Source organism: Oncorhynchus gorbuscha, unplaced genomic scaffold, assembly GCF_021184085.1.
Source record: "Oncorhynchus gorbuscha isolate QuinsamMale2020 ecotype Even-year unplaced genomic scaffold, OgorEven_v1.0 Un_scaffold_1724, whole genome shotgun sequence".
NCBI lineage: Eukaryota > Metazoa > Chordata > Actinopteri > Salmoniformes > Salmonidae > Oncorhynchus > Oncorhynchus gorbuscha.
In genome coordinates this window covers 17,501-32,500 of record NW_025746418.1, presented here as the reverse complement: position 1 = coordinate 32,500, position 15,000 = coordinate 17,501, and the positions used below count along the sequence as shown (strand labels likewise).

The window sequence follows — 15,000 nt, the reverse complement described above, 5'->3', positions numbered from 1 at the left end:
CTGACTGTGAGGGACTGACTCTCTTTCTCTCTCTAGTTAGACAGTCCTGACTGTGAGGGACTGACTCTCTTTCTCCCTCCCTTCTTCATATCTCTCTCTCTCTCTCTCTCTCTCTCTCTCTCTCTCTCTCTCTCCTCCCTCTCTCTCTCTCTCTCTCTCTCTCTCTCTCTCTCTCTCTCTCCTCCCCTCTCTCTCTCTCTCTCTCTCTCTCTCTCTCCTCCCCTCTCTCTCCCTCCAGGGTACTGTAATCCGTGTGTTCTCCATCCCAGAGGGACAGCGTCTGTTTGAGTTCCGCAGAGGGATGAAGAGGTCAGAGTTCACACAATAGAACATAAACTGTATAAACACACTTTACTACACAGCATAGTCTACATCTACTGTAATGAACAGGACTAACAGAACACATTAAACACACCTACTGTAATGAACAGGACTAACAGAACACATTAAACACACCTACTGTAATGAACAGGACTAACAGAACACATTAAACACACCTACTGTAATGAACAGGACTAACAGAACACATTAAACACACCTACTGTAATGAACAGGACTAACAGAACACATTAAACACACCTAATGAACAGGACTAACAGAACACATTAAACACACCTACTGTAATGAACAGGACTAACAGAACACATTAAACACACCTACTGAACAGGACTAACAGAACACATTAAACACACCTAATGAACAGGACTAACAGAACACATTAAACACACCTAATGAACAGGACTAACAGAACACATTAAACACACCTACTGAACAGGACTAACAGAACACATTAAACACACCTACTGAACAGGACTAACAGAACACATTAAACACACCTAATGAACAGGACTAACAGAACACATTAAACACACCTACTGTAATGAACAGGACTAACAGAACACATTAAACACACCTAATGAACAGGACTAACAGAACACATTAAACACACCTAATGAACAGGACTAACAGAACACATTAAACACACCTAATGAACAGGACTAACAGAACACATTAAACACACCTACTGTAATGAACAGGACTAACAGAACACATTAAACACACCTACTGTAATGAACAGGACTAACAGAACACATTAAACACACCTAATGAACAGGACTAACAGAACACATTAAACACACCTACTGTAATGAACAGGACTAACAGAACACATTAAACACACCTACTGAACAGGACTAACAGAACACATTAAACACACCTAATGAACAGGACTAACAGAACACATTAAACACACCTAATGAACAGGACTAACAGAACACATTAAACACACCTACTGAACAGGACTAACAGAACACATTAAACACACCTACTGAACAGGACTAACAGAACACATTAAACACACCTAATGAACAGGACTAACAGAACACATTAAACACACCTACTGAACAGGACTAACAGAACACATTAAACACACCTACTGTAATGAACAGGACTAACAGAACACATTAAACACACCTACTGTAATGAACAGGACTAACAGAACACATTAAACACACCTAATGAACAGGACTAACAGAACGCATTAAACACACCTACTGTAATGAACAGGACTAACAGAACGCATTAAACACACCTAATGAACAGGACTAACAGAACACATTAAACACACCTACTGTAATGAACAGGACTAACAGAACACATTGAACACACCTACTGTAATGAACAGGACTAACAGAACACATTAAACACACCTAATGAACAGGACTAACAGAACACATTAAACACACCTACTGAACAGGACTAACAGAACACATTAAATACACCTACTGAACAGGACTAACAGAACACATTAAACACACCTACTGAACAGGACTAACAGAACACATTAAACACGCCTACTGAACAGGACTAACAGAACACATTAAACACATCTACTGTAATGAACAGGACTAACAGAACACATTAAACACACCTACTGTAATGAACAGGACTAACAGAACACATTAAACACACCTACTGAACAGGACTAACAGAACACATTAAACACACCTACTGAACAGGACTAACAGAACACATTAAACACACCTACTGAACAGGACTAACAGAACACATTAAACACGCCTACTGAACAGGACTAACAGAACACATTAAACACATCTACTGTAATGAACAGGACTAACAGAACACATTAAACACACCTACTGTAATGAACAGGACTAACAGAACACATTAAACACACCTACTGAACAGGACTAACAGAACACATTAAACACACCTACTGAACAGGACTAACAGAACACATTAAACACACCTACTGTAATGAACAGGACTAACAGAACACATTAAACACACCTACTGTAATGAACAGGACTAACAGAACACATTAAACACACCTACTGTAATGAACAGGACTAACAGAACACATTAAACACACCTAATGAACAGGACTAACAGAACACATTAAACACACCTACTGTAATGAACAGGACTAACAGAACACATTAAACACACCTACTGTAATGAACAGGACTAACAGAACACATTAAACACACCTAATGAACAGGACTAACAGAACACATTAAACACACCTAATGAACAGGACTAACAGAACACATTAAACACACCTAATGAACAGGACTAACAGAACACATTAAACACACCTACTGAACAGGACTAACAGAACACATTAAACACACCTACTGTAATGAACAGGACTAACAGAACACATTAAACACACCTACTGTAATGAACAGGACTAACAGAACACATTAAACACACCTACTGTTATGAACAGGACTAACAGAACACATTAAACACACCTACTGTAATGAACAGGACTAACAGAACACATTAAACACACCTACTGAACAGGACTAACAGAACACATTAAACACATCTACTGTAATGAACAGGACTAACAGAACACATTAAACACACCTAATGAACAGGACTAACAGAACACATTAAACACACCTAATGAACAGGACTAACAGAACACATTAAACACACCTACTGTAATGAACAGGACTAACAGAACACATTAAACACACCTACTGAACAGGACTAACAGAACACATTAAACACACCTACTGAACAGGACTAACAGAACACATTAAACACACCTACTGAACAGGACTAACAGAACACATTAAACACACCTACTGTAATGAACAGGACTAACAGAACACATTAAACACACCTACTGAACAGGACTAACAGAACACATTAAACACACCTACTGTAATGAACAGGACTAACAGAACACATTAAACACACCTACTGAACAGGACTAACAGAACACATTAAACACACCTACTGAACAGGACTAACAGAACACATTAAACACACCTACTGTAATGAACAGGACTAACAGAACACATTAAACACACCTACTGAACAGGACTAACAGAACACATTAAACACACCTACTGAACAGGACTAACAGAACACATTAAACACACCTACTGTAATGAACAGGACTAACAGAACACATTAAACACACCTACTGTAATGAACAGGACTAACAGAACACATTAAACACACCTACTGTAATGAACAGGACTAACAGAACACATTAAACACACCTACTGAACAGGACTAACAGAACACATTAAACACACCTACTGTAATGAACAGGACTAACAGAACACATTAAACACACCTACTGTAATGAACAGGACTAACAGAACACATTAAACACACCTACTGTAATGAACAGGACTAACAGAACACATTAAACACACCTACTGAACAGGACTAACAGAACACATTAAACACACCTACTGAACAGGACTAACAGAACACATTAAACACACCTACTGAACAGGACTAACAGAACACATTAAACACACATACTGAACAGGACTAACAGAACACATTAAACACACCTACTGTAATGAACAGGACTAACAGAACACATTAAACACACCTAATGAACAGGACTAACAGAACACATTAAACACACCTACTGAACAGGACTAACAGAACACATTAAACACACCTAATGAACAGGACTAACAGAACACATTAAACACACCTACTGTACTGAACAGGACTAACAGAACACATTAAACACACCTAATGAACAGGACTAACAGAACACATTAAACACACCTAATGAACAGGACTAACAGAACACATTAAACACACCTAATGAACAGGACTAACAGAACACATTAAACACACCTAATGAACAGGACTAACAGAACACATTAAACACACCTACTGTAATGAACAGGACTAACAGAACACATTAAACACACCTACTGAACAGGACTAACAGAACACATTAAACACACCTACTGAACAGGACTAACAGAACACATTAAACACACCTACTGTAATGAACAGGACTAACAGAACACATTAAACACACCTACTGTAATGAACAGGACTAACAGAACACATTAAACACACCTACTGAACAGGACTAACAGAACACATTAAACACACCTACTGTAATGAACAGGACTAACAGAACACATTAAACACACCTACTGTAATGAATAGGACTAACAGAACATTTACATTTACACTGATGATAACACCCACCTGAAAATATCTTCAAAGATGTTGACCTCAAACAGCACTATAATTAACACTGACAACACAACCCATAGATGTAACCTCCAGATTGGGGAGACAAGCATGGGAGTGTAGATGTCTGGAATGTAGAGTAGTAGACTCTCATTATGACATCATTAGAACACACTGAAGACAGGTTTATAATGACACATCTCTCATTATGACATCATTAGAACACACTGAAGACAGGTTTATAATGACACATCTCTCATTATGACATCATTAGAACACACTGAAGACAGGTTTATAATGACACATCTCTCATTATGACAGACTGAAGACAGGTTTATAATGACACATCTCTCATTATGACATCATTAGAACACACTGAAGACAGGTTTATAATGACACATCTCTCATTATGACATCATTAGAACACACTGAAGACAGGTTTATAATGACACATCTCTCATTATGACAGACTGAAGACAGGTTTATAATGACACATCTCTCATTATGACATCATTAGAACACACTGAAGACAGGTTTATAATGACACATCTCTCATTATGACATCATTAGAACACACTGAAGACAGGTTTATAATGACACATCTCTCATTATGACATCATTAGAACACACTGAAGACAGGTTTATAATGACACATCTCTCATTATGACATCATTAGAACACACTGAAGACAGGTTTATAATGACACATCTCTCATTATGACATCATTAGAACACACTGAAGACAGGTTTATAATGACACATCTCTCATTATGACATCATTAGAACACACTGAAGACAGGTTTATAATGACACATCTCTCATTATGACATCATTAGAACACACTGAAGACAGGTTTATAATGACACATCTCTCATTATGACATCATTAGAACACACTGAAGACAGGTTTATAATGACACATCTCTCATTATGACATCATTAGAACACACTGAAGACAGGTTTATAATGACACATCTCTCATTATGACATCATTAGAACACACTGAAGACAGGTTTATAATGACACATCTCTCATTATGACAGACTGAAGACAGGTTTATAATGACACATACATTATTAGAACACACTGAAGACAGGTTTATAATGACACATCTCTCATTATGACAGACTGAAGACAGGTTTATAATGACACATCTCTCATTATGACAGACTGAAGACAGGTTTATAATGACACATCTCTCATTATGACAGACTGAAGACAGGTTTATAATGACACATCTCTCATTATGACATCATTAGAACACACTGAAGACAGGTTTATAATGACACATCTCTCATTATGACAGACTGAAGACAGGTTTATAATGACACATCTCTCATTATGACATCATTAGAACACACTGAAGACAGGTTTATAATGACACATCTCTCATTATGACATCATTAGAACACACTGAAGACAGGTTTATAATGACACATCTCTCATTATGACATCATTAGAACACACTGACGACAGGTTTATAATGACACATCTCTCATTATGACATCATTAGAACACACTGAAGACAGGTTTATAATGACACATCTCTCATTATGACATCATTAGAACACACTGAAGACAGGTTTATAATGACACATCTCTCATTATGACATCATTAGAACACACTGAAGACAGGTTTATAATGACACATCTCTCATTATGACATCATTAGAACACACTGAAGACAGGTTTATAATGACACATCTCTCATTATGACATCATTAGAACACACTGAAGACAGGTTTATAATGACACATCTCTCATTATGACATCATTAGAACACACTGAAGACAGGTTTATAATGACACATCTCTCATTATGACATCATTAGAACACACTGAAGACAGGTTTATAATGACACATCTCTCATTATGACATCATTAGAACACACTGAAGACAGGTTTATAATGACACATCTCTCATTATGACATCATTAGAACACACTGAAGACAGGTTTATAATGACACATCTCTCATTATGACATCATTAGAACACACTGAAGACAGGTTTATAATGACACATCTCTCATTATGACATCATTAGAACACACTGAAGACAGGTTTATAATGACACATCTCTCATTATGACATCATTAGAACACACTGAAGACAGGTTTATAATGACACATCTCTCATTATGACATCATTAGAACACACTGAAGACAGGTTTATAATGACATCTCTCATTATGACATCATTAGAACACACTGAAGACAGGTTTATAATGACACATCTCTCATTATGACATCATTAGAACACACTGAAGACAGGTTTATAATGACACATCTCTCATTATGACATCATTAGAACACACTGAAGACAGGTTTATAATGACACATCTCTCATTATGACATCATTAGAACACACTGAAGACAGGTTTATAATGACACATCTCTCATTATGACATCATTAGAACACACTGAAGACAGGTTTATAATGACACATCTCTCATTATGACATCATTAGAACACACTGAAGACAGGTTTATAATGACACATCTCTCATTATGACATCATTAGAACACACTGAAGACAGGTTTATAATGACACATCTCTCATTATGACATCATTAGAACACACTGAAGACAGGTTTATAATGACACATCTCTCATTATGACATCATTAGAACACACTGAAGACAGGTTTATAATGCCACATCTCTCATTAAGACATCATTAGAACACACTGAAGACAGGTTTATAATGACACATCTCTCATTATGACATCATTAGAACACACTGAAGACAGGTTTATAATGACACATCTCTCATTATGACAGACTGAAGACAGGTTTATAATGACACATCTCTCATTATGACAGACTGAAGACAGGTTTATAATGACACATCTCTCATTAGAACACACTGAAGACAGGTTTATAATAACACATCTCTCATTATGACAGACTGAAGACAGGTTTATAATGACACATCTCTCATTAGAACACACTGAAGACAGGTTTATAATGACACATCTCTCATTATGACATCATTAGAACACACTGAAGACAGGTTTATAATGACACATCTCTCATTATGACATCATTAGAACACACTGAAGACAGGTTTATAATGACACATCTCTCATTATGACATCATTAGAACACACTGAAGACAGGTTTATAATGACACATCTCTCATTATGACATCATTAGAACACACTGAAGACAGGTTTATAATGACACATCTCTCATTATGACAGACTGAAGACAGGTTTATAATGACACATCTCTCATTATGACAGACTGAAGACAGGTTTATAATGACACATCTCTCATTATGACAGACTGAAGACAGGTTTATAATGACACATCTCTCATTATGACAGACTGAAGACAGGTTTATAATGACACATCTCTCATTATGACAGACTGAAGACAGGTTTATAATGACACATCTCTCATTATGACAGACTGAAGACAGGTTTATAATGACACATCTCTCATTATGACAGACTGAAGACAGGTTTATAATGACACATCTCTCATTATGACAGACTGAAGACAGGTTTATAATGACACATCTCTCATTATGACATCATTAGAACACACTGAAGACAGGTTTATAATGACACATCTCTCATTATGACAGACTGAAGACAGGTTTATAATGACACATCTCTCATTATGACATCATTAGAACACACTGAAGACAGGTTTATAATGACACATCTCTCATTATGACATCATTAGAACACACTGAAGACAGGTTTATAATGACACATCTCTCATTATGACATCATTAGAACACACTGAAGACAGGTTTATAATGACACATCTCTCATTATGACATCATTAGAACACACTGAAGACAGGTTTATAATGACACATCTCTCATTATGACATCATTAGAACACACTGAAGACAGGTTTATAATGACACATCTCTCATTATGACATCATTAGAACACACTGAAGACAGGTTTATAATGACACATCTCTCATTATGACATCATTAGAACACACTGAAGACAGGTTTATAATGACACATCTCTCATTATGACATCATTAGAACACACTGAAGACAGGTTTATAATGACACATCTCTCATTATGACATCATTAGAACACACTGAAGACAGGTTTATAATGACACATCTCTCATTATGACATCATTAGAACACACTGAAGACAGGTTTATAATGACACATCTCTCATTATGACAGACTGAAGACAGGTTTATAATGACACATCTCTCATTATGACAGACTGAAGACAGGTTTATAATGACACCATCTCTCATTATGACAGACTGAAGACAGGTTTATAATGACACATCTCTCATTATGACAGACTGAAGACAGGTTTATAATGACACATCTCTCATTATGACATCATTAGAACACACTGAAGACAGGTTTATAATGACACATCTCTCATTATGACAGACTGAAGACAGGTTTATAATGACACATCTCTCATTATGACATCATTAGAACACACTGAAGACAGGTTTATAATGACACATCTCTCATTATGACATCATTAGAACACACTGAAGACAGGTTTATAATGACACATCTCTCATTATGACATCATTAGAACACACTGAAGACAGGTTTATAATGACACATCTCTCATTATGACATCATTAGAACACACTGAAGACAGGTTTATAATGACACATCTCTCATTATGACATCATTAGAACACACTGAAGACAGGTTTATAATGACACATCTCTCATTATGACATCATTAGAACACACTGAAGACAGGTTTATAATGACACATCTCTCATTATGACATCATTAGAACACACTGAAGACAGGTTTATAATGCCACATCTCTCATTAAGACATCATTAGAACACACTGAAGACAGGTTTATAATGACACATCTCTCATTATGACATCATTAGAACACACTGAAGACAGGTTTATAATGACACATCTCTCATTATGACATCATTAGAACACACTGAAGACAGGTTTATAATGACACATCTCTCATTATGACATCATTAGAACACACTGAAGACAGGTTTATAATGACACATCTCTCATTATGACATCATTAGAACACACTGAAGACAGGTTTATAATGACACATCTCTCATTATGACATCATTAGAACACACTGAAGACAGGTTTATAATGACACATCTCTCATTATGACATCATTAGAACACACTGAAGACAGGTTTATAATGACACATCTCTCATTATGACATCATTAGAACACACTGAAGACAGGTTTATAATGACACATCTCTCATTATGACATCATTAGAACACACTGAAGACAGGTTTATAATGACACATCTCTCATTATGACATCATTAGAACACACTGAAGACAGGTTTATAATGACACATCTCTCATTATGACAGACTGAAGACAGGTTTATAATGACACATCTCTCATTATGACAGACTGAAGACAGGTTTATAATGACACATCTCTCATTATGACAGACTGAAGACAGGTTTATAATGACACATCTCTCATTATGACAGACTGAAGACAGGTTTATAATGACACATCTCTCATTATGACATCATTAGAACACACTGAAGACAGGTTTATAATGACACATCTCTCATTATGACAGACTGAAGACAGGTTTATAATGACACATCTCTCATTATGACATCATTAGAACACACTGAAGACAGGTTTATAATGACACATCTCTCATTATGACATCATTAGAACACACTGAAGACAGGTTTATAATGACACATCTCTCATTATGACATCATTAGAACACACTGAAGACAGGTTTATAATGACACATCTCTCATTATGACATCATTAGAACACACTGAAGACAGGTTTATAATGACACATCTCTCATTATGACATCATTAGAACACACTGAAGACAGGTTTATAATGACACATCTCTCATTATGACATCATTAGAACACACTGAAGACAGGTTTATAATGACACATCTCTCATTATGACATCATTAGAACACACTGAAGACAGGTTTATAATGACACATCTCTCATTATGACAGACTGAAGACAGGTTTATAATGACACATCTCTCATTAGAACACACTGAAGACAGGTTTATAATGACACATCTCTCATTATGACATCATTAGAACACACTGAAGACAGGTTTATAATGACACATCTCTCATTATGACATCATTAGAACACACTGAAGACAGGTTTATAATGACACATCTCTCATTATGACAGACTGAAGACAGGTTTATAATGACACATCTCTCATTAGAACACACTGAAGACCGGTTTATAATGACACATCTCTCATTATGACAGACTGAAGACAGGTTTATAATGACACATCTCTCATTATGACAGACTGAAGACAGGTTTATAATGACACATCTCTCATTATGACAGTGTGTGATAGAACAGACAAAGGAATGGCCAGCTGAAATGTTTCAAATGCTTCTTTCATAGCTAGATAACGTAATTTGTGTAATTAAGTTCTTACTAACAGTATGAGTATACAAGAGACTTATAATAACTTCCTGTGTGTGTGTGTGTGTGTGTGTGTGTGTGTGTGTGTGTGTGTGTGTGTGTGTGTGTGTGTGTGTGTGTGTGTGTGTGTGTGTGTGTGTGTGTGTGTGTGTGTGTGTGTGTGTGTGTGTGTGTGTGTGTGTGTAGGTACGTCAATATCAGTTCCCTGTCCTTCAGTCCTGACGCCCAGTTCCTCTGTGCCTCCAGCAACACTGAGACCGTACACATCTTCAAACTGGAACAGCACGGACCCAGGTACACACACAGACACATACATAGAAGGGGTCACCCCCAACCTGGCAAGCCTACTCTCTATCCCCCCCTCTCTCACACACTCTTTCTCTCTCCCTGTCTCTCTATGTGCATTTCCCTGTCTCTCAATGTGCATTTCCCTGTCTCTCTAACCCTGTATCTCCCTGTCTGTCTCTATCTGTGTTTCTCCCTGTCTCTCTCTGTGTATCTCCCTGTCTCTCTCTGTGTCTCTCCCTGTCTCTCTCTGTGTTTCTCCCTGTCTCTCTCTGTGTTTCTCCCTGTCTCTCTCTGTGTTTCTCCCTGTCTCTCTCTGTGTTTCTCCCTGTCTCTCTCTGTGTTTCTCCCTGTCTCTCTCTGTGTTTCTCCCTGTCTCTCTCTGTGTTTCTCCCTGTCTCTCTCTCTGTGTTTCTCCCTGTCTCTCTGTGTTTCTCCCTGTCTCTCTCTGTGTTTCTCCCTGTCTCTCTCTGTGTTTCTCCCTGTCTCTCTCTCTGTGTTTCTCCCTGTCTCTCTCTCTGTGTTTCTCCCTGTCTCTCTCTCTGTGTTTCTCCCTGTCTCTCTCTGTGTTTCTCCCTGTCTCTCTCTGTGTTTCTCCCTGTCTCTCTCTGTGTTTCTCCCTGTCTCTCTCTCTGTGTTTCTCCCTGTCTCTCTCTCTGTGTTTCTCCCTGTCTCTCTCTGTGTTTCTCCCTGTCTCTCTCTCTGTGTTTCTCCCTGTCTCTCTCTCTGTGTTTCTCCCTGTCTCTCTCTCTGTGTTTCTCCCTGTCTCTCTCTCTGTGTTTCTCCCTGTCTCTCTCTCTGTGTTTCTCCCTGTCTCTCTCTCTGTGTTTCTCCCTGTCTCTCTCTGTGTTTCTCCCTGTCTCTCTCTGTGTTTCTCCCTGTCTCTCTCCGTGTCTCTCCCTGTCTCTCTCTGTGTTTCTCCCTGTCTCTCTCTGTGTTTCTCCCTGTCTCTCTCTGTGTTTCTCCCTGTCTCTCTCTGTGTAGTGGAGAGGAGGAGTGTCCTACCTGGGGATCCTACGTAGGGAAGATGTTCTCTGCAGCCAGCAGCTACCTCCCAGCCCAGGTGTCTTGTCTTATTGGCCTTTTCTCTCTTGTTCCCTGCATGTTTATATATTATGCTTCTTCTTATTCAATACTATTTCAAATATTTGTTTACTTGCTGTACTGAGAGGAGATCTTGTAAGTAGCATGACATTGTACTGTATACACTAGGCTGTATCCTATCGTATGACTGTAAACTTTGATTGCATTTGAGGTGTCTGGCGTGATGAGTCAGGAAAGAGCCTTCGCCACTGTACGCCTCCTAGTGGCCGGGCAGAGGAACGTCTGCCCACAGCCACGTGAGTTTCCCTGTCTGTGTATTTTTGTGTTTAGGGATTGTGTGTGTGTGTGTGTGTGTGTGTGTGTGTGTGTGTGTGTGTGTGTGTGTGTGTGTGTGTGTGTGTGTGTGTGTGTGTGTGTGTGTGTGTGTGTGTGTGTGTGTGTGTGTGTGTGTGTACTGTATAGGGAGTTGGTGTGTTTTTTTTGTCTCCGTAGGTTTTGGTCTATTTGTTATACAGAGTAGTAGAAAGTAATACACAGTAGTAGACAGTAGTAGACAGTAGTAGACAGTAGTAGACAGTAGTAGACAGTAGTAGACAATAGTAGACAGTAGTACACAGTAGTACACAGTAGTAGACAGTAGTACACAGTAGTACACATTAGTAGACAGTAATACACATTAGTAGACAGTAGTAGACAGTAGTACACAGTAGTACACAGTAGTACACAGTAGAGACAGTAGTACACAGTAGTACACAGTAGTACACAGTAGTAGACAGTAGTACACAGTAGTAGACTGTAGTACACAGTAATACACAGTAGTAGACAGTAGTAGACAGTAGTAGACAGTAGTAGACAGTAGTAGACAGTAGTAGACTGTAGTAGACTGTAGTACACAGTAGTAGACAGTAGTAGACTGTAGTACACAGTAATACACAGTAGTAGACTGTAGTACACAGTAGAGACAGTAGAGACAGTAGAGACAGTAGAGACAGTAGTACACAGTACACAGTAGTACACAGTAGTACACAGTAGTAGACAGTAGTAGACTGTAGTACACAGTAATACACAGTAATACACAGTAGTAGACAGTAGTAGACAGTAGTAGACAGTAGTAGACTGTAGTACACAGTAGTAGACAGTAGTAGACTGTAGTACACAGTAATACACAGTAGTAGACTGTAGTACACAGTAGTAGACAGTAGACAGTAATACACAGTAGTAGACCGTAGTAGACAGTAGTAGACAGTAATACACAGTAGTAGACAGTAGTAGACAGTAGACAGTAGTAGACAGTAGTAGACAGTAGTAGACAGTAGTAGACAGTAGTAGACAGTAATACACAGTAGTAGACAGTAGTAGACAGTAATACACAGTAATACACAGTAGTAGACAGTAGTAGACAGTAGTAGACAGTAGTAGACAGTAATACACAGTAGTAGACAGTAGTAGACAGTAATACACAGTAATACACAGTAGTAGACAGTAGTAGACAGTAGTAGACAGTAGTAGACAGTAATACACAGTAGTAGACAGTAGTACACAGTAATACACAGTAGTAGACAGTAGTAGACAGTAATACACAGTAGTAGACAGTAATACACAGTAGTAGACAGTAGTACACAGTAATACACAGTAGTAGACAGTACAGTAGTAGACAGTAGTAGACAGTAGTACACAGTAGTAGACAGTAGTAGACAGTAGTACACAGTAATACACAGTAGTAGACAGTAGTACACAGTAATACACAGTAGTAGACAGTAGTAGACAGTAATACACAGTAGTACACAGTAGTAGACAGTAGTAGTAATACACAGTAGTAGACAGTAATACAGTAGTAGACAGTAGTAGACAGTAGTACACAGTAATAGTAGTAGTAGACAGTAGTACACAGTAATACAGTAATACACAGTAGTAGACAGTAGTAGACAGTAGACAGTAGTAGACAGTAGTAGACAGTAGTAGACAGTAAGTACACAGTAGTAGACAGTAGTACACAGTAATACACAGTAGTAGACAGTAGTAGACAGTAGTAGACACAGTACAGTAGTAGACAGTAGTAGACAGTAGTAGACAGTAGTAGACAGTAGTAGACAGTAGTAGACAGTAGTAGACAGTAGTAGACAGTAGTACAGTAGTACACAGTAGTAGACAGTAGTACACAGTAGTAGACAGTAGTAGACAGTAATACACAGTAGTAGACAGTAGTACACAGTAGTACACAGTAGTAGACAGTAGTAGACAGTAGTACACAGTAGTAGACAGTAGTAGACAGTAATACACAGTAGTAGACAGTAGTACACAGTAATACACAGTAGTAGTAGTAGACAGTAGTAGACAGTAGTAGACAGTAGTAGACAGTAATACACAGTAGTAGACAGTAGTACACAGTAATACACAGTAGTAGACAGTAGTAGACAGTAGTAGACAGTAGTAGACAGTAGTAGACAGTAGTAGACAGTAGTACACAGTAATAGACAGTAGTAGACAGTAGTACACAGTAATACACAGTAGTAGACAGTAGTAGACAGTAGTACACAGTAGTAGACAGTAGTAGACAGTAGTACACAGTAGTAGACAGTAGTAGACAGTAGTAGACAGTAGTAGACAGTAGTAGACAGTAGTAGACAGTAGTAGACAGTAATACACAGTAGTAGACAGTAGTAGACAGTATACACAGTAGTAGACAGTAGTAGACAGTAATACACAGTAGTAGACAGTAGTAGACAGTAGTAGACAGTAGTAGACAGTAGTAGACAGTAATACACAGTAGTAGACAGTAGT

General features: G+C 37.9%; 1 protein-coding gene across 1 annotated transcript in view; it reads left to right on the top strand.

The window, feature by feature from the left end:
• The window catches only part of LOC124023924 (WD repeat domain phosphoinositide-interacting protein 1-like), a 46,064-nt gene that overhangs the window by 23,443 nt on the left and 7,621 nt on the right, over positions 1-15,000 (top strand). The window contains exons 7-10 of the mRNA XM_046338090.1: positions 239-309; positions 11,077-11,184; positions 12,160-12,238; positions 12,431-12,519. Of these exons, the coding sequence (XP_046194046.1) occupies positions 239-309; positions 11,077-11,184; positions 12,160-12,238; positions 12,431-12,519 (347 nt within the window). The remainder of the gene's footprint in view (positions 1-238; positions 310-11,076; positions 11,185-12,159; positions 12,239-12,430; positions 12,520-15,000) is intronic.